At 42.5% G+C, this 19,516-nt stretch overlaps 1 protein-coding gene across 1 annotated transcript; it reads left to right on the top strand.

Moving 5' to 3' along the window:
- The first annotated feature begins 497 nt into the window (after positions 1 to 497).
- Positions 498 to 17,715, top strand: TMEM64 (transmembrane protein 64). The gene is made up of 3 exons (XM_034763242.1): positions 498 to 1,659; positions 7,803 to 7,958; positions 15,845 to 17,715. The coding sequence occupies exons 1-3, from the start codon at positions 922 to 924 to the stop codon at positions 16,037 to 16,039; spliced, it is 1,089 nt and encodes a 362-aa protein (XP_034619133.1). The 5' UTR covers positions 498 to 921; the 3' UTR covers positions 16,040 to 17,715.
- Positions 17,716 to 19,516: the final 1,801 nt, after the last annotated feature.

Raw genomic sequence — 19,516 nt, 5'->3', positions numbered from 1 at the left:
GTTGGACATATTCCTGGAGGTTTCACCACATGACACAATCTTTAATTAAAGATTAATCTTTCATTCCTGGAGATGACAGGACAGGACAATTGTGGTGGGTTGGCAATCCTACTTCTGGGCCCGATTGTGGGGTCTGTAACCCTCCAACCCCTGCAGTTAGGAAGAACCATGGCAGCAGGCAGGGAAAGGGGGGGCTGTTGGTTTTCCTCAGTCAGCCGCCACGACCCAGTTCAAGGTTTGTCCCGTGGTGGGAAAGGTCCGCGGCAGTTGGGAACGGCCATTGGGGGTCAAAGCAGCACAGCCCAGTAGCGGGTGGGAGGGAGCCCCTTAGGGCAAGGAAGGGATCCCCAGGACCTAGGGGTGAGACGCGCTTCCAGCTAGCTCCCAATGGGCTGCCAGACCAGGGTACCAGGAGCCTACCCCTGCCCCCGGCCGTGCGTTGGGGAGGAGGAGGAGGAGGAGGAGGCACCGCCCCAAGCCTCCTCCCCCACTCCCAACTGGGCGCCGCCCCCTGCTCGGCACGGCCGCCGCCGGATTTGCCACATCTGCACTGCCGGGCTCAGCGTCCTCCGGAGCCGAGCGCGCTGGGAGATGGAGCCCCGCTGCCGCCAGGGCCGCCCCCCAGGACTTCCCATCTGCCAGGGCCGCCAGCCCGGAGCCGCCGCCTAAACCCGAGCCGCCGCCCGCGCGCTCAGCACCCGGGACCCGCCCGGCCTCCGCGAAGCGCGCGCGTCTCTCTCCCGCCGCCGTCAGCAGCTCGGTCTCTTCGTCGCCGCGGGAGCCGGGCCATGGCGGGGCGATGAACGAGCGGCCGCCCCTGCCCAGTGGCTTCGGGGAGCGGGGACTGGCCCAGCGCGGCGGCTCGATCCCCGCCCGGCGGAGCGCGCTGCCGGGCTAGAGCCGGCTGCCGGGCCCGGCGGCATGTGGAGCTCCGGGGGCGCCGTGCTCCAGCTCCTCTGCCGGGCCGCCAAGTTCGCGGCTGCCCAGGGAGCCCGGCAGGACCTCAGCCGCTGGCTGGCCCGGGCAGGCGGAGGCGGGGAGCCGGCCGGCGGAGCCCAGGGAGACACGGCTGGGCTCCTGCGCGGGCCGTACCCGGAGCAGAACGGGCTGCAGCACTCGGAGCTGCTGCTGTGCCAGCTGCCCGAGGCGGGTGGCGCGGGGCCCGGGCTGCCCGAGGCCAGGACGTGGCGCTGCTCGTGCTGCCTGCTGGGCACCTGCTGGTGCAAGAGCTGCCTGGGCGTGTGCGTCCTGGCCGCGCTGTGCTTCGCCTCGCTGGCCCTGGTGCGCCAGTACGTGCGGGACCTGCTGCTCTGGGCCGAGAGCCTGGACAGCGTGGCCGGGGTGCTGCTCTTCACCGTGGGCTTCATCGTGGTCTCCTTCCCCTGCGGCTGGGGCTACATCGTGCTGAACGTGGCCGCCGGCTACCTGTACGGCTTCGTGCTGGGCATGGGGCTGATGGTGCTCGGGGTCCTCATCGGCACTTTCATCGCCCACGTGGTCTGCAAGAAGCTGCTGGCCCGCTGGGTGCTAGCGAGGATCCAGGGCAGCGAGAAGCTCAGCGCCGTTATCCGCGTAGTAGAGGGAGGAAGCGGCCTCAAAGTGGTGGCCCTGGCCAGGCTCACGCCCATCCCCTTCGGGCTCCAAAACGCGGTGTTCTCGGTGAGTGGCTCCCACGAGCAGGGCCCTGCCTGTGGCGGTAGGGAGTGGGGGGTGTCGTGATTGAAATCTATATGAGTCTCCCACTGACTTCAGTGAGGCCATGATTTCGCTCCATGGAGCCCATATCAGAGCTGTAGGAACTGACAATTTCACTGATTTTCACGCCACTGAACACTGCAAAACACATAACTTATTCTTAGTCTGAGTTCCCTGCTTTTGCAGTTTCATAATTACAGTTTTTTTAGATTGGAAGTCTCTTTCCTCTGTTGCTGTGTGAAAGACCTTCACAAACAGATCTATCACACAGCAAACCTTAGGCAAATGTATCCATGCGCCTGGCAAAGGTCTGCCCTCAGGGATGCGGTTGCAAGATCAGGGCCTGATCCTGTAGTCAACTCTGCCTGGATGGACCCTTGGGCCCATGTTACTGCCCACTGACTTCAGTAGGACAGCACTGCTCTCTCTGGCTGCCAGCTCTGGGCCTCATAGGTGGTGCTGTAAAACAGTGAAAAGTACTGTGACTCGCACATAGTAAGCGAACTGAAACCACAGTTTTTCTCAGTTCTTCCGGTTATAGTGATCATAAGTGTTGTTTGAATAATAGAGGAAAAAATTGGACAGGAATATGACCATTACATTGAGTAGTCTTTTAAAATTAATCTCCCAATTAGGGTGTCTCTCTTCCAGCAATAGATTTGGCATTCTGTTCTCCTCCCACCATCTGCTATTACTGGCCACCTCTAGGATTGCTTGAGAAAGAAAGATTCTCAAGACATCATCAGCTGAGATTTTGCTGGAATCATTTTATGTTGCTTGTGATAGAAGATTCTCAGTCTTGTATATTATGCAAAAGGAACATAGTATAAAGCAAATCTCACAGAAGAGAGAATTTTAAAAGAACTGCCTTTTAAAAGTGATTCAGAATGAATGAGTCTCATTTTAAATGAGATTGAGCAGATCTGGAGAAAGTCTGATTAAAATGCAAGTTAGGTAGGAAGGATGCAGATTCCCTTGATAACTAAATGGACACAGTTTAAAAAAAAATCTTTTTCTTTCTGAATTTTTTTAACCTAAGATTGTCATAACTGAAAGATGGTAATAATTATGGGGTTTGTTTAGTTTTATGTATTCAGCATGTTGTGTGTAGTCGGAGCTGACAGGTACAGTAGGTTGGGGTGCACTGGCAGAGCTGAGGTGTGCATATAAAAGCCTAAAAAATGGTGGGACTAGAATTAAATTAATTAAATACTTTGATTTACATTCCATTCCAAAATAAAATTGCCACCTGGACTCTCACATTGTAGCAATCTCTAGCCACAGTATAAGGCAGTGGACGGAAGGAAACTAGGTTTTTTTGGGTGGGGGGGGTTGTAACTTGGGAACCACTCTGTCAAATGACCCCAAATTTGGATCACTAACATTACCACACACCCCCTCCCCCATGAGGCACACCATATTTCAAAGCAATCTGAGTAACTGTTTAAATTTTAAAGCACGTATAAGAGTTGAATTTTAAATCCTCTAGTCATATTTCTATATTAGCAAATGTGCAGAGTAAAAATTTTCTTAAATACTGTTCAGTCCAAGTCCCCCAAAGATAGAATGTATGCCATGCACTACCTTCGTTAATATTCAACAGTTTGAGACCATTTTGACTTGCATCACATCAATAGTTTGATCTGTAGCTCTGAGCAAAAAAACCCCAAACCAAACCAAAAAAACACCTGGCAACTTTTTGGAAAATGACTTTTTTCCTCCTGGACTTATATCTCCTCAAGCTCTAACTCAAATGACTCCAAATTTGGATCACTAACATTAATCTTGATGCACACTATATTTTAAATGAATCTGACTAAGAATGCCAATTTTAGGGAACTTCAGTGGACCTTTAAACAGATGTCATGATGCAACCTTAACTATAGTAGCGCTCCCATGCAGCTATAGTATTCACACAAGTTAACAATATACAAAAACACAAAATAAATTCTATGTATAGGGTCCAAGTTGTGATTTCTGTAGAAACTGACTGAAAAAATTGAGACTTTTTCGTGTAAGGTGTCAAGTACTATATTGTTAGCATAGTTTTCAAGCACATTTTTAAGCTTTGGTGATACAGTTTTCTCATTAGAATACTCCTTAATATGTTTCCCTAACTATGCAAATCTTGCTGGAGATGCATGACTCTCCTCCTTGTTTCCCACAGAAATATTTTACAACTTCTGGCTTTTCACTTAACCAAGTCATTTGTTGTAACCATTGGAAACCTCTTTCGGATTGCACTCTGACCTGAAATTGTACCATGACCAGCCTGGTACCTTTCCTTGCTCTTCCCCGCCAAGGAAAAGGATCAGATAACTTGGAGAGCATTATGAGATTCACTGTTCCACCCTTTCAAACCACAAGCTCATCCTCCCTCACCAAGGGATTGATAGGAAATTTCTCACTGGATACTGGGAGGCATACTAAAGGAAGTGTGGCCATATTGGCCTTCCCCTAGGGATTACTCTGAATTTAAAAGGTTGAAGAAAGGCAGCAAGAAAGGGAGCCTTCTCCAAAAAGTGTTCAAGGGAAGTATTCTTCGCTGGACCTGTTGCTCTCACTGGTACCAAGGAAACAGTCTCCTTTGCTTGTCCCAGACACACAGTCTGAAGAAGAACTAAAGGGGCCCATTGAATCTCTGAATGTAGGTACAAATCTGGATGGTTAAACTTCTCCAAATGACAATGTGGGTGCATCATCTTCCTCCCCTCTAGAAGGTATGCTCCAATTTCACAACTTATGGAAAGGATAGCTACTGTCTTGAACAACCCTTCAGTAACCTTAGAGTAAATTACACAGCTGTTTTTCAATATTTTGGGCTTACTCTCTTGGAGGAAGATTGCCTTGTCAGTCTTAGATGGCTTATTACAGATGCTAAAATTTATCTAGTTAAACTCAGCACAGGCAGCTTCTAAAAAAGAAAAGTTATACCAGCTGCTTCCTGAGGGGTTCTTGTTCTTCTGGACTCCCCTAGCTGCAAATTCATTGGTGGTGGCAACTGCCATTCAAAGAGCTAAAGGGGATCAAGTCCATTCTACCCTTTCTGATAGAGAGGGTAAGAAGTTAGATTTGCTGGGTAGAAAGATGTTCTCACCTGCCACACTCAGCATTAGTGTGGCAACTTATCTGGACGTTACTGCCTGATACCAATGTTACCTGTGGGAGAAAATAGCATTGTTTGTCCAGTCGCTGGTGGAAGACCAGCTGGCCAAAGCCCTTATTGCTGAAGGTCAACTTGTTGCAAAACACACCTTGAGAGTATCCTCTACTTCTAATATGTCATCTAGAGCTGTAAACTGTGTGATTACTTAGAAGTGCTTTGCCCAGGAAAAAAAAAATCCAGGTATAAGACCTCCCTTTTGGTGGTGGAGGAAGAGATGAGGTTCTAGACAAACAGTTGAAACCAGGTCTGCTATAAAGTCTTTGGGGATTTCTCCTCCCCCATGGAAAAGGTTTTGGGTACAAACATTTTATCAGAGATAAGCATTATCAGCCTCTACTTCCTATCCCTTTTAAAGGAAACAGTACCAGCAGAAGCCCCTTATTCAGTATCAGCATAGACCCAAATCCTGCAAACTGTGATCAAAAGGCATGTGTGCTGCATTGTTTTCTCTGGCACGAGCCTCTTGGTCTCAGGGTTGATGGGATGTACATCAGTTTTAAACTTACTGTCTGTTTCTCCTTCAGTTGGAAATGGTCTTTCCTATGTCCTTGTTGCGGGACAAAATCAGAAATGCAAACTTAGGTATCTGCAAGTAAAATGCTATACTATATATTCACAAAGGGAAGAAGTTCCCCAAAGATTCTTTGTGATTTGTTTCCCAATTCCATTAGATTTAATGACAAGGCCCTATTTAGCAAATCTTATATCTGCTTTAGTATTTTAAAGACAGTAATAGCACTGACTGCATCCTCTTGATAATAAAGGAGGTCTGTGGATAGCTCCACCATGGCCCAGATTTCTACTGGTGGTTTTTTTTTTTTTTTAAGAAGTACTCCTCTGAGAACATCTGTCAAATAATTAGGTCTAGAGTAATCTGTCAATACACCCACAGTGAGAAAATATATTAGTCATGTTGCTGGCATATGTTCAAATCTAGCAAGCAAAATTTGCAACATGTATTTTGGAAGCGTCTTCCTAAATTACTTGGGAAGAGTGGGAAATTATTTTCTTCCAGTGGAATAACAAAACCAAACCCTAGTCTTTTATTTTCCATCTTCCCTCTCCGTTTCCCAAAAAACCTTTCACTAATATTTCATGCTAAGAACTCTTTGGGATTTTGGCAATGTGACTTTTAACTTTTCAAAATAATGTTACTATGATATTACATTATTTAATCTGTTGTTTTAAAATAATTACACTGCCCTTAAGGGTGCACTCACAGACTAGTCACTTATTTCATTGCACAGCCCTTAAAATAACTTAACTCTGTTGATGTCCTTGTCCTTGACTTTTTACAGATTTGTGCCATTGTCAGTTATTTCCTTGTAGAAGCTCAGTGGCACTGACTCTGCTTAATTAGAACTTTAGAAGTTGTTTTCTTTCATGTAATGTGTTCTGTTGGATAGTCTGCAGGAATTCTTTAGGAACAACGGACAGCTTGCGTCATACTTCCGACAGGTGTATGAATCAAATAATCACAGCAATCCAGTCTTTAAGCACACATTGCTAGAGCCGTTCCAAAGTCAATAGATATGTTTGACAATGACTTTTTGGCAAGACTAGTATTTGTCAGTGTTATCATTAACAGACTGGTTTTTATTAATGTGTCAATACCATATCATTTATTGTGACTGATCGGTATATTGAGGATCTATTTTTACTTACCTCCATTCTACAAACTGAAGATCCAACTTGGTCTTGTGGACTATTTTGTTAATGTTATGATATGTACACCACTTACTTATAGCTAAGCAGTTTAAACAACCAGAATGAGAGGCCTAAGACTTTATCAGAGAAATTTTGCAGTGTATGTATTCAAAACATCAGTTCATAAAAATCAGTGGAAGGAAACCTTTTCCCAACACGCAACCTCTGGTAACCTTTTTCAGGGATTTTATTTGAAATGAGTTGGTGGTCTTACTTTTGTTTTTAGATTGTCACATCAGAGTTGATGCCAGTTGGCATCATTGACAGCTTCCACAGAGACGTCATGGCTAAAAGTTTGGCAGTTGAATTATTCTCTCAGCCTTAAAAGTGGTCCCTTGAAGTAAGGATTGAATCACATTGGCTAGGAATGTGCTGTTGCCAATGCTTAGCCTGTTTTGTTGGAGTCAGGAGAGAATGAAAACTTCAGTGTCTAAAGCTTTCATAATCACCGAGGAAAATAATCCAGGGATCTGCTTGTAGATTAGTTTATGTCCCTTAGCATCCATAAAATTGTATTCACTTTATTTTTAACTCACTCTCTTGCCTTCTGTTTTCATTGCCTGCATGAATGCATCCTATGCCCTTCTGGACTCTCATCTTTTACATTCCTCTGTATTTCTCAACCTCTCCTGATCCCATTTGACTTTATTTAGCTGGTACTGTGTACCTTGCCCCAGTACAAATTGTCTGCATAATAGCTAAGAGCTACTCAAAATGGAAAAAGAAACTCGGGGGTTGTTGGAGCAGGAGAGGGGGACTCAAAAGAATATTCACACTTTTCTTCTTTTTCCTGTTTTTCATCACCACTTCCAAAAATATCTGGCTAGCTCTAATTCTGTGCCTTGGCCAATTAAAATGTAATATAAAAAAACCTTCCGTGAAGGATGTTTTAAATGATTCATATTTTTTTCCTTACAAAAATATTGTAGCTACACTTCATGCATTTTAACAAAGCAAAGGGATAGTGTAATTGCATCCTTAGGATGTCCAGTTGAAGATGCAGCCCAACAAAAGATGAAATATAATTGAACAGAATTTTAAAAGGGCAAGTTTAAAAGTGTTGCCTTGTTGAACTGATCTTTTACTGAACTTTTGCACTCAGTCATTTTCAGAATATTGTAATATAATGAATTCTAAACTTTTGCTTAGACCGTTGTGGAGGAGGCAGTCAAGACTGGTTATGGGAAAATTATATTGAAATTGTACATTGCTTTTCACACTTGATTTCATTTAGATTACAGATCTATCGTTACCCAACTATCTAATGGCTTCCTCAGTTGGACTGCTTCCTACTCAGCTCCTAAACTCCTACTTAGGCACCACCTTGCGAACTATGGAAGATGTCATTGCAGAGCAAAGTGTTAGTGGCTATTTTATATTTACTTTACAGGTGAGTGGTTTTTAAAAATTATTTAATAATATTATTGTCATAGTCATTAATCTTAAAGCCAGTATATTTATTGTAGTTTGGGTGACTCTGGAGACAAAGCAGTTACATTTGGAAATTTGTATTTTTTTTTTTTTTTTGCATGTGGTCATACTACTTTAGGGTTGTGATCTTGTTCGTCCTCCAACTAATGGGAGACATTCTAGGAAAATCCAGCTGAAATACTGGTGATTCAGTGGGTTGGGCAATCTTCTTTGAGTTGTTACAGAACCAATGTCCTAACTTGATCTTAGGTACTACTATGCTGTTGGACAAGAAAGAGTCTTTCCTGTAATCTGTACCTTTTGTGCCTCTGGTGGTGCAAAGGATGTAAAAGCCAGTGGATCTCCCAGGTGGGGATTTTCCCCCAGTGTGTGTGCATCTGACATGGAATCAGCATAGCTGGTTCCTCCTCCTCCACCAGCTTCTCCAGCCTCCAATATAAGGGGAATATAGGGAGATGAGAGAGGTTGTGTTTGGAGTGCTAATGAGCTCAGCTAGTCACTGCTGCTGTAGTGAGCCATTAGAGCAATAGCCATTCACTCCACTTTGGAGCCTCCCTTAAGCCCAGAATATCTGCCCTGTTCCATTCCAGTATTGGCTGTGCTTCAGTATTAGAAGAGTATAGCATGATCCCAGCTTATACAGTTTTTAGATGAAAGTTGCTATAGAAATAAGTGGTTGTAGTGGTGGCCTATTGGAAACCTCCCCATTTAGAAAGTAATTCTGACTTAATGAGAAGTATGAATTAAGAACTTCTATAACAATGGTCATACTGGGTCAGACCAGGGGTCCATCTAGCACCTAGTATCCTGTCTTCTGACAGTGATCAGTACCAGATACTTCAGAGAGAATGAAGAAAAAAAGGCAATTATTGAATGATCCATTACCTGCTGTTCAGTCAAAGCTTCTGGCAGTCAGAGATTTAGGGATACCTGGAGAATGATGTTGTGCCCCTGATCATCTTGGCTAATAGCCATTGATGGAACTATCCTCCAGGAATTTACCTAATTTTTGTTGAACCCAGTTACTCTTTTGGCCTTCACAATATCCCATGCCAATGAGTTCCATGGCTTGATGGTGGATTGTGTGAAATTTTACTTCCTCTGTTTTGTTTTTAAACCTGCTGCCTATTAAGGTTCTTGTGTTATGTGAAGTGGTAAATAACACTTCCCTGTTCATGTTCTCCACACAAGTCATGATTTTATAGACCTCTGTTGTTTACCCGAAAGTTGATTTACAGTCAACATGTCATGAAATCCTAGGCAGCAAGCAATGTTGTTAGATCCCTTGAGTGGGGAGCATGGTGAACTGGCATTGCTATACCAGTAGCAGAAGAGGCATTAAAGCATCACCTGACACTGTCAGTTGATTTGATTTTGGTTTGGATTTGAATAGCAATTACAACCATTTGCTTGCAAATTTGCAGATCATACTGTAGTTGTCTTGTTCAATTTTTACAATCTTAAAATCTCTTTATAAAAAGAATAAGATACAAAATGAACACCAGGCCCTATTTAAATAAATTTGTATGTGCTACTTGTTTGCTGATGAAGCTTGCTTGAGAATATTGACATTTGTGTAACAGCATGGGTTAAATAAACTGGAAAGATGAGAGAAAATAAAAAGGTTATTTGAACATCTTTCATTTTACTTATGAAGTTCTGTTACTGGGCTAGTTCTGTGGTTTGTTTTAAAAATTGCTAAAGGCTAAATCCAGCCACCCCCTTCATAGGTACAGAGGCTGCCTATGTAGTGGAACTGTCATGGTTCAGATGCATGTTGGGGAGGCTGGATATAGGAAGGGCTCAGAAAAGGAGGTGACTGAAGAGGTGGGGGAAGGATCAGTTACTGGAGGAATCCTTTAATTCACACCACCCACTTCTAATGCTTTTTCCCAGCACTTTGCCTAGCTACCAGGGCTGGACATTTGGGCCCTAATCAGTAACTTAGAGCTCCGTAAATAGCTCGAAAAAACAACTACTCTGAACATTTCTGAAATACGAAATGTGATTTGCTTTAGCTACTTTTGTGGTTGCTTTCAAAGAATATTCTAAGGGACAAGCTTACTGGCAGTAATGTTTGTTGAAACTAAATGTTTTGAACGTTGCTTATGAACATTTTGATATGAATGTTCAATTGACAGATCAAATATTTTTAGAAACTGTTTGGTGAATAATCCTGAATAACAAATTTGGGAAAATTTTAAACTCTCCATGCACAGTTTGTAAACAAAGGCTAAATTTGTCAAATTGTACTATTTAACCCAGTTTTATCAAACAGCAGCAGAAGTTAATCTGGTTTGGGGTGTGGGGAGAGTCAAAATCATATATTTCAATGTGTAAGATTAGTAATAAATGTTAAATATCTTGGGCACTGATCCCATAACTTGTATGCAAAAGGATCCCTTCACCCACATGGAGCCCCATTGACTTCAGAGGATCTCCGCCTGCATGCAGCAAATTGTAAGGACAGAGCTTTGATTTGTAATTTGCAGGATACCAATATAAAATGCTGTTTTGAATGTTTGGGACATCTGGAGTATGCCACTCAGACAGGAAGTGTGTGAAGTTATATCACCGTTGACTGTTTTATTAGTCTTTATGGAGTTAATAGATTTGGCCCTGGTCAGTATCTGTTCTCAGCAAAAGAAAATCAGGTGCTGCAACAATTACCATTAATTATTGAGTAGGTTCATAGTTTAAGGCTAGAAAGGGCCATTAGATCATCTAGCCTTATGTCTTCTATAACACCGGCCATATAATTTCACCTCTTGTGTTGAGCCCAGTGACACTTGTTTGGCTAAAAGATGTTTCCAGAAAGGCATCCAGTCTTGATTGAGACCGCAAGAGATGGAGAACCCACCACTTGTCTTGGTAGTTTGTTCCAATAGTTAATTACCTTAGCTGTTTAAATGTGGGCCTTATTTCTAATTTGAATTTGTCTGGCTTCAGCTTCCAGCTATTGGTTCTTGGTTTGTCTTTCTCCACTAGATTAAAGAGCCCTGTAGAACTTGGTATCTTTTCCTTGTGGTGATACTTTGAGAGGTGACTTGATTACACTGTCTCTCTCTTCTTTTTGATAAACTAAACAGATTGAGCTCTGTAAATCTGTCACTGTAAGGCATTTTTCCCCCAGTCCTTGATTCATTTTTGTGGTGGTAATAGTTGGCAGGTTTCTGAACTGGAAGTGAACCATCCTCAGCTTTGTGCTATGTATGGAATATTGTTCTGCTGGAAGTGCTGTCTTTCAGATGCAGCTTAAATGAGAATTTGATCATTTCTTGTTAAATATTCTGCGGCACTTTTTGAATGGTATTAATCTTGCTGCCCTTGCCCAGTTTCAGTGTTAGTAGTTACTTCTGCCTACTTGTAATTCCTTCTGTAGTTCCACTTGGAAAGTTCTTATTAATTTGCTTTTCTAAGAACAATTGTTTATCCTTGGTGCAGAATGATTTGCCACACTTCACCCTGGAGGCGACTCTATTTAAGTGGTGAATGCTTCCTATGTCAAATAGTGCCAATAGGTGCCGACTGTGTGGGTGCAGGAGGTGCTGAGGGGCAGGGGGAGGAGCAGGATGGGTTGCACTCAGTGGTTCTCAAAGCCAGTCTGCCACTTGTTCAGGGAAAGCCCCTGGTGGGCCGAGCCGGTTTGTTTACCTGCCGTATCAGCAGGTTTGGCCAATCGCGGCTCCCACTGGTCGTGGTGCGCTGTCCCGTGGGCGTCCAGCACATCCCTCGGCCCACGCCGCTTCCCGCAGCCCCCCGGCTTTGAGAACACTGACATAGAGGGACAATGTTAGGTCAAATGTGACTCCAAATTTAGGCTTTATATCTCCATATAAACTTTTAAAATAGAGGTGAAGAGTAGCCATGTTTCTATGTTTTTGTTGTTTAAATCTCAGCTGAAACTGTTTTCAAGCCACTTAACATTTCCCTGCAGTGTTCACAACAAAACATTTCAAATTGTGCTGCTGCGGAACCTAAAGATGAAATTGACTGTTGCCTTAAATGAGGTTAAATGAAAACGTGAGCAACAAGAGTAGTGAGAATATTCAGCTAAGATTTAATAACCGTTTTGGTTTGTGGTGTTCCTGTTTGTCTATTAGTATGTGGTGTGTTTAATGTAGGAAGCAATATTTTGAAATTACTTTCATCCTTCCAGAATCTTTTTTTCCGTTTGCAAAACAACTTGTATTCTAAGCCCTATTTTGAATTCCTTACCACCTCTTTGTAAGTTTCTGACTAAAACTGTCTTCTGACTGAAAACTTTCAAGTGTAGCCTTTGCTCAGAGAATAATTTTGTCTCTATGGAACATTTGAAGTTAATTTATGTTGGGATGTTTGAAACAGGTTTTTTTTTCGTATCTTGTACTGAAGTGTTTTTAGTTTGTCCACTGCTGCTTCAGATGGCTTGATATAAAAGTATTTTATATGTGATGGTCCTTAATGCAAACTCAAATTCCTTACATTTGGGAATTTTAGATTCTGTGGGGTTATGTTTTTTGGAGGGTCAGAGGAAGTTCTACCTGAGCTAAAGTGTGTTTGTTTGGGATTGTTTAGTTCTGCTAGACTTAATCTAAAGTGGGGTAACCTCTTCAAGTGGTTTCTGTTAGGCAAAACCTGTGTTTCGAACAGCTGGAAAGCAGTTTTGTTTTTGTGAGTCATTTCCCTGACAACCATAGCTGAGGCTTCACTGAAACAACACACTATGCTGTTGGAGTTAACTTTGAGACATCACTGGAGATATATAGGCCGTAAGAAGCAAAACGCATTCAGATATTTTTTAATTACAAGAGCATAAAAAAGGCCTCAATTGGGGAGTGGGGGAGAATCCCAGACACCCATTCAATTAAGATTGAGAATATAATGTCCTTAAAATCAACATAAAAAAATCCCAACCCTCCTCCATGCTGTAAAAGCAGGGAATTTGAAGATTAATTCCTAAAGTCAATCTTAATTTTATAACCCAGCCTAATCTCCATCTATACAAAAGAGACCTCTATCCTATCTACATTTCCAGTGAAGCTCACAAATGATAGAATCCTTGAAATGTAGGGTTGTAAGGAACCTTGAGAAGTCAAGTCTAGTCCCCTGGGCTGAGGCAGTACCAAGTAAACCCAGACCATCCCTGGACGGATGCTTGTTCAAACTGTTTTTAAAAACATGCAGTGATGGGGATTCCACAACCTTCCTTGGAAGTTTATTCCACAGTTTAACTACCCTTATAGTTAGAAAGCTTTTCCTAATATCTAACCTAAATCTCCCTTTCTGCAGATTTAACCCTATTGCTTCTTGTCCTACCTTCGGTGGACATTGAGAACAATTGATCAGTCGTCTTTATAACAGCCCTTAACTTATTTGAAGACTGTTATCCGGTCCGTCTTTGGTCATATTTTCTCAAGATGAAAAATGCTCAGTGTATTTTAACCTTTTGTCATAGGTCAGGTTTTCTAAACCTTCTAAACATTTGTGTTGCTCTCCTCGACTCTCTCCAATTTGCCCATATCTTTCCTAAAGCATGGTGCCCAGAACTGCACACCGTATCCAGCTGAGGCCTTACCAGTGCCAAGTAGAGCGGAACAGCTACCTCCATGTCTTATATCCAACACTCTTATTAATACACCCCAGAATGATATTTTGCCTTTTTCTAGGGTTACCATATTTCAACAATCAAAAAAGAGGACATGGGGAGGGGGGGCAGCCCCGCCCCCACCCTGCCCCCATCAGGATCCCCATACCCTCCCCCCCCCTTGTCCCCTGACTGCCCCCTCCTGGGACCCCTGCTCCTAACTGCCCCCCAGGATCCCACCCCCTACCTAAGCCTCACTGCTCCTTCTCCCCTAACTGCCCCCCCTAGGACCTTACCCCCCTACCTGTCCCCTGACTGCGCCGACCCTTATCCACACCCCCGACCCCAAACAGACCCCAGGGACTCCCATGCCCATCCAACCACTGCCTGTCCCCTGACTGCCCCCCCAGAATCCCCAACCCATCTACCCCCCCTGCTGCCTGTCACCTGACCGCTCCGACCACTCTCCACACCCCTGCCCCCTGACAGGCCCCCCCCCAGAACCTCCAACCCCCCTACTCCCTGTCCCTTGACTGCTCCCTCCAGAACCCCCCTGCCCCTTCTCCAACCCCCTGGCTCCCTTACCGTGCCGCTCCGCAGCACACTCCAGGGGGCATCTGGACACAGCCCCAACTCGCTCAGAGGGTCTGGGGGTGGGGAGACTTCAGAAGACATTTATGGGGGGGGGCCCCCCAAGACCTCTAACCATCATCTGTCTGGGGCTTTTGTTTTTTTAAATCTTCCCCAAAAATCTATCGCCCAGCATCAGGCTGGGCATGGCTACTGCTGCCAGGCGTCCTTTCCATCGTCAAGTACCCCGCAGTCACCCTCCCCCTGCCCCCGCTACGTTCCAGCCAGAGCACGACCAGCGCCCCGCGAGGAAACTGACACCTGGGCTCCAGACAGGAGCTAAACTCTGTTTTCCCTGCTGCGGGGCGGTTCTTTCCCCCCCTGCAAAAGCAGGTTAGAACATCCATGCCCCGGCTCTCCCCAGGGAGCAGCACGCTGGGCAGCAGGGGAGAGGGAGGAGGAGGGAGGAGCTCTAGAGCTGCCGGAGGCCACCTGGCCAGTGATTTGAAGTGCAGGGGAGAGGAGGGGGAAGCGGAGGAGAGGCTCTGGCTGCTGGAGCACCATCCCAGTGGCTCAATCCAGCCGGCCACCGTATCACCCGCTCCGTGCTCTACAGGGGGGGAGAATGGCGGACATTTTAAGATATTTACAAATCCCCCCCCCCATCCCCTCCCGACGCTATTTTTAACCTAAAAAGCCGGACATGTCCAGGAGAATCTGGACGAATGGTAACCCTACTTTTTCACAGTTGCTTCCCATCGTTGACTTATATCCAATTTGTGATCCACTGTAACCCCAGATCCTTTTTAGCAGTATTACCACCGAGCCCGTTATTCTGCATTTTTGTAGTTGTGCATTTGATTTCCCCTCCTCCCCCTTCCTATGTGAGCATTCAGACTGTTGGGCTGCAGTAATGGGCTTGGAGTTTTCCTATAAATTGTTGCTATAAATGATACACTATTTGGGATATTTATTCTCACCATTAAACCCTTTGGATTCACTTTTTCTTTGGTACTGCAGAGATCCACTCCACATGTGCAGCTGTAAAATTCCTTCATGGGCAGGGTTAAATAAGCTTCCTGAACACCATCCTAGTCTATTTCATCGTGTTGTACTATACAGGAACTGCAGGAGCCTAGGCAATGCTCTGTTGTTTCTGGATGTGTTCAGTAATGGAGGGCCAAGAGAGAAAATAGCTTGTTTCCTTTTGCCCCCGACATCAGTAGAGTATTATCTCTACTGTTCTGCAAATCACACATCTTCATCAGAATGTAACTGAGCATTTGAATTAATTTTACTTGATATCTACTAGGGAAGTGCTGTGGTTCTCACCCGCACGTACACCTTTTCTTGGGGGGTAGAGGGAGGGATTTCTTTACCAGGAGATGAATAGCAAAACCACCTTTACAAGTTTGTCAATTATAACAACATATGGAAGAAAGCACCTAGACTTACAGCACCTGCCAATTCTGAAGTCCCATCTAATCTCTGGCTTCTCACATATCAATGGCAGTGTATTAGACGTGGATTATCCTATTGGTTAGGCTTATCTTCCTCTGAATGCATTTACCTCCAAACATTAACAAGTGATCTATAAAGCTGTGTACTGAGAACGCCTTACCTTAATGCTTCACCTAAAGTATTTGCTTTATATTCCTGTTTTTTGCTATATATTTTTTTCAACTGCAGTGTGTTTGTTTTATTCATAGATTGTTATAAGCATCGGTCTCATGTTTTATGTTGTTCACCGAGCTCAAGTGGAATTGAATGCAGCTATCGTAGCATGTGAAATGGAAATGAAAACTTCCTTTGCTCCAGGCAGCCAACCAAGCATCACTTCTTCAACAACATTCTGCAACAAGAGGACAATAACATTTTCAGGGGGTGGGATCAATATTGTGTGATTTAAAGTATTAAAAATGTAAGGTTTTGTAAATGTAAGCTATTACCTAGAAATGTCTACGGACAACTATAACCAGTGTAAAAAAACAAAAAACCCAAATGGTTACAGGTTGTACTGTGACACAGACCAACTCACCAGTTATTAAATTGCACAAGGAGGGTGATATTTAGCAAGGAACAATAGATGGTTAACCAACTTTGAAATGTAGATGCAAATTACTGCACCTTTTGTCCTTTATTATGCCTGTCATGATCTGTAGCCTGCACTTTAGATTTTGTTTTGTGTTTGTTCCAAGAAACTGATAAAAATGGCCCAGAGGTAAATATTTTTCTGCTTAGCATTATTTATAATGTTGAATAATTATATACAGTAGATCTTTATTACTGATAAAGATGAATGAGTAAAAAGTATGCAGTTCAATGTACAATACTCTTGAATGTGCTTTGCTTTGGAAATATTTCCAGAAATGAGATAGTGTATTACTTTGCTAATTATGGGACCATTTGACTTTTCCTTCATTTTTTATTTTAAAAAAGAGAACCTTATATAAATTTTTGGTTGAATGTATTTTTGTAAATCATTGAAATGTTGCAGAGCCACTTGTACTTATTCACACAAGCTTAAATCCTACATTGTGGGACTGAAGTGCTCTTAAATAACATTTTAAGTTACACTGTAATATGCAAAGTAAAAGGGAAACTATAGAGGACATAATGGGTTATGGTGAATATAGCACTATTTGAGGGAGAACTCATAAATTATCTGCTCCAGTGACTTTACCACATGGATTGTAACAAAAGGGCTGTTCCATTGCAATTCTATTTATAAATGTTTTTAAAAAAAATTATTTGAAGGATGGATTTTTTGTTTTCATTGCGCGTGATGCATACAGTAAGAATAGGGATCTAAATCTCTCCCTGCCACAAAAATGTTGGGATACTAGCATAATTGGTCTTAGACTAAGGTGGCCTTTATTATATAGTGGTGAAGATCCTTTATTCCTTTTAAAAATGCTTTAAAATCAAACTAATTCCAGTCACGCTTCCCCCCCCCATTACATTTTTAAAATATTTAAACTATTGTACCCTTAGGTAGAAATGCAAACTAGAGGCTTTCCTTCAGATCAGTTAATAGAAAAGGACAGCAATGTCTTTGAGACTCAGGAATTCAGAATCCATTTTGAAAAAGACAAAATTATACTAGAATTATGGGATAGTGCTCCTTTTGTGTGAGCTGTGGATTGTTCTTCAGTATGTTAGTGCTTGTGTGTGTAGATACAGTACCTTTGTGTTTATACATATATGTATGTGAGAGTTACATACTGTAGATATACATATAAACACTACTCAGCTGCCTCAAACAGATGAAAAGTAACTGGCACAAAAATAGCTTGATTTATTACCTTTTCTTTTGAGAAATGACCTTTGTAGTTATTTTGCTTTAAGCTGTAAAAATCATTTCTGGTCTTTTGATATTTTGTGTTAGAATGTAATTGCTTATTACAGTGCCTCCTTTGTGTAAGGCTGTTCTTAGGATGTGCAAGCACAGGATTTACCAGTGATTAAATAAATCACTTGCTGTAGAGGACAAGGGCCTTAAAGGTAGCTGGGAAGCAGAGATTTGATAACTTTTTAACAGTCTTATAGTGAGGATGTATCATACTTAAAAAAAAAAAAATTGACACCTACAGACTTCGCAGTAGTGCAAGTATCCTTTGTAGACCCCTGTTCTTAGGTCTTGTGACCTCAGGAGCTGAATTAGTTAAATTAAACAGTTAAGTTCGAAATGTCTTTTTAAAGAGACAGTCGGTACATGCCTTGAGGTGTGTGTGTTTGCACATGTTGGCCTCCCAACAACTGCATTCCTTTCTGTATGAAAACCATGAGAGAACTGGTTTACTTCTTGATGGCATGATCCCTTTAGTAACAAAGTTTTTTTCTTCCAAGAATAATCCCAGTAAATGAATGGATCTGAACTTTACTCCATGTGGGTTGAACCAACAAAGGTGTATTTGTGTGTGTGTGAGAGAGGTGTCTTATTTGTTTAAATAATTTAAGCAAGCATTGATCATTTAATAACATTTCCCAAATACATATTTTGAAGTGTTTTTATTTAATATTTTGTAACCAGAGTAGCTTCACTATGTGAATGCTTTTTGTAGTATGGAATTAGTTCTTAGAATTATTGCATTTTGCTTGATGCTTGTAATACTTGTGTACAGGTTAATGGGAAATATGCATTAAAAAGAACTATTTCATGCCAATCATAATTTTATACAATAAATTCTTTAAACAAGTATATGATATGTATTAAATTTTCCCAAGTTGCTGTGAAGGGGTATTTTGGGAGGTGACTGCAAAGGAAAACCATGTTTGGTTCTCTCTCTTTTTGCCTGGAAAAGTCTATAGGGATAGGAGAACTAGTGAATTTATTATATAAGATTAAAGAACCTGAGTAGTTCATGGGAAGGGATTTCTAGTCTACTTAATTTTTTTAAATTAACACCTGTTTAACATCACCAGATGTCTGGGACGTTAACTGAAGATGCAGCTTTGAAAGCATGATAGTTCACAAATACATAGCTGAGAAATCTGCTAATCTAGGGAAGACCATGAGTCTTGAGATAGATATAGATAGATTTAAAGAGCAGAAATAAAATCTGGCTTGGGAAACTGTCTTGAAGAATCCTTTTTAGGTTGCCTTCATAGACGATAAAAAAGGGCATGAATCCAATTAAAATTTTTTTGCATGTCACCTTCACAAACTTGTTTGAGCTACAATATTCAGTTTAATTTGTTGTTTGAAATAAATAAACCTAAATTATAGATAACTGAAAAGAGAGAAATGGAAGTCCTTTGAGTTTAATGGCACTAGAATAGCAAGGGAAACTGTAGCAAAAGGACAAAAGTCAACTTTACACTAAGTGCTTACTAGCAATGGCTTCTTCATTTAAGAGTGTCACTATGATAATATTTTTAGAGTCTTCACATAATTACTTCAGCCAGTTAAAGTGATGCAGAGGTGGAAAAGAATGCTCTTACACATTGTGTGCAGCCTTTCCTTTGAAGAGTGTGAAAAGGTGCTGATCATCTTCTGCTCCCCAAACTGATTGAAATAGTCAGCAGGAACACTTGCCTGAGCAAAGCCAAGCCAGGATTTGGCCCATGATGTGGATTATTTTTTAATGAATATTCTCCTCCATACCAATGTTGTTCTTGGTGAGGTCAAGGAAACACTAAAGTAGCTCTGTGACAAGTTACTATTATATAATAAAGATGCAGGTGGCAGTCCCACCTATGTTAACATCAGGGTGGTTTGGATATAGAGCATGAAAATGCTAACATACAATGGAAGTTGATATTAATATTTCCTGTGCTGAGAAGCCTGAGGGTGCCAGGGATTGTAGCTGTTCCCCAACTCCACTGGAGATAGGGTGACCAGATCACCAAATACAAATATCGGGACGCGGGGGGGGGGG

The sequence above is a fragment of the Trachemys scripta genome, chromosome 2 (genome assembly GCF_013100865.1).
Source record: "Trachemys scripta elegans isolate TJP31775 chromosome 2, CAS_Tse_1.0, whole genome shotgun sequence".
Taxonomy (NCBI): Eukaryota; Metazoa; Chordata; order Testudines; family Emydidae; genus Trachemys; species Trachemys scripta.
Note: the sequence above shows the minus strand (reverse complement) of the source record. Positions and strands in the feature narration are given on the sequence as shown.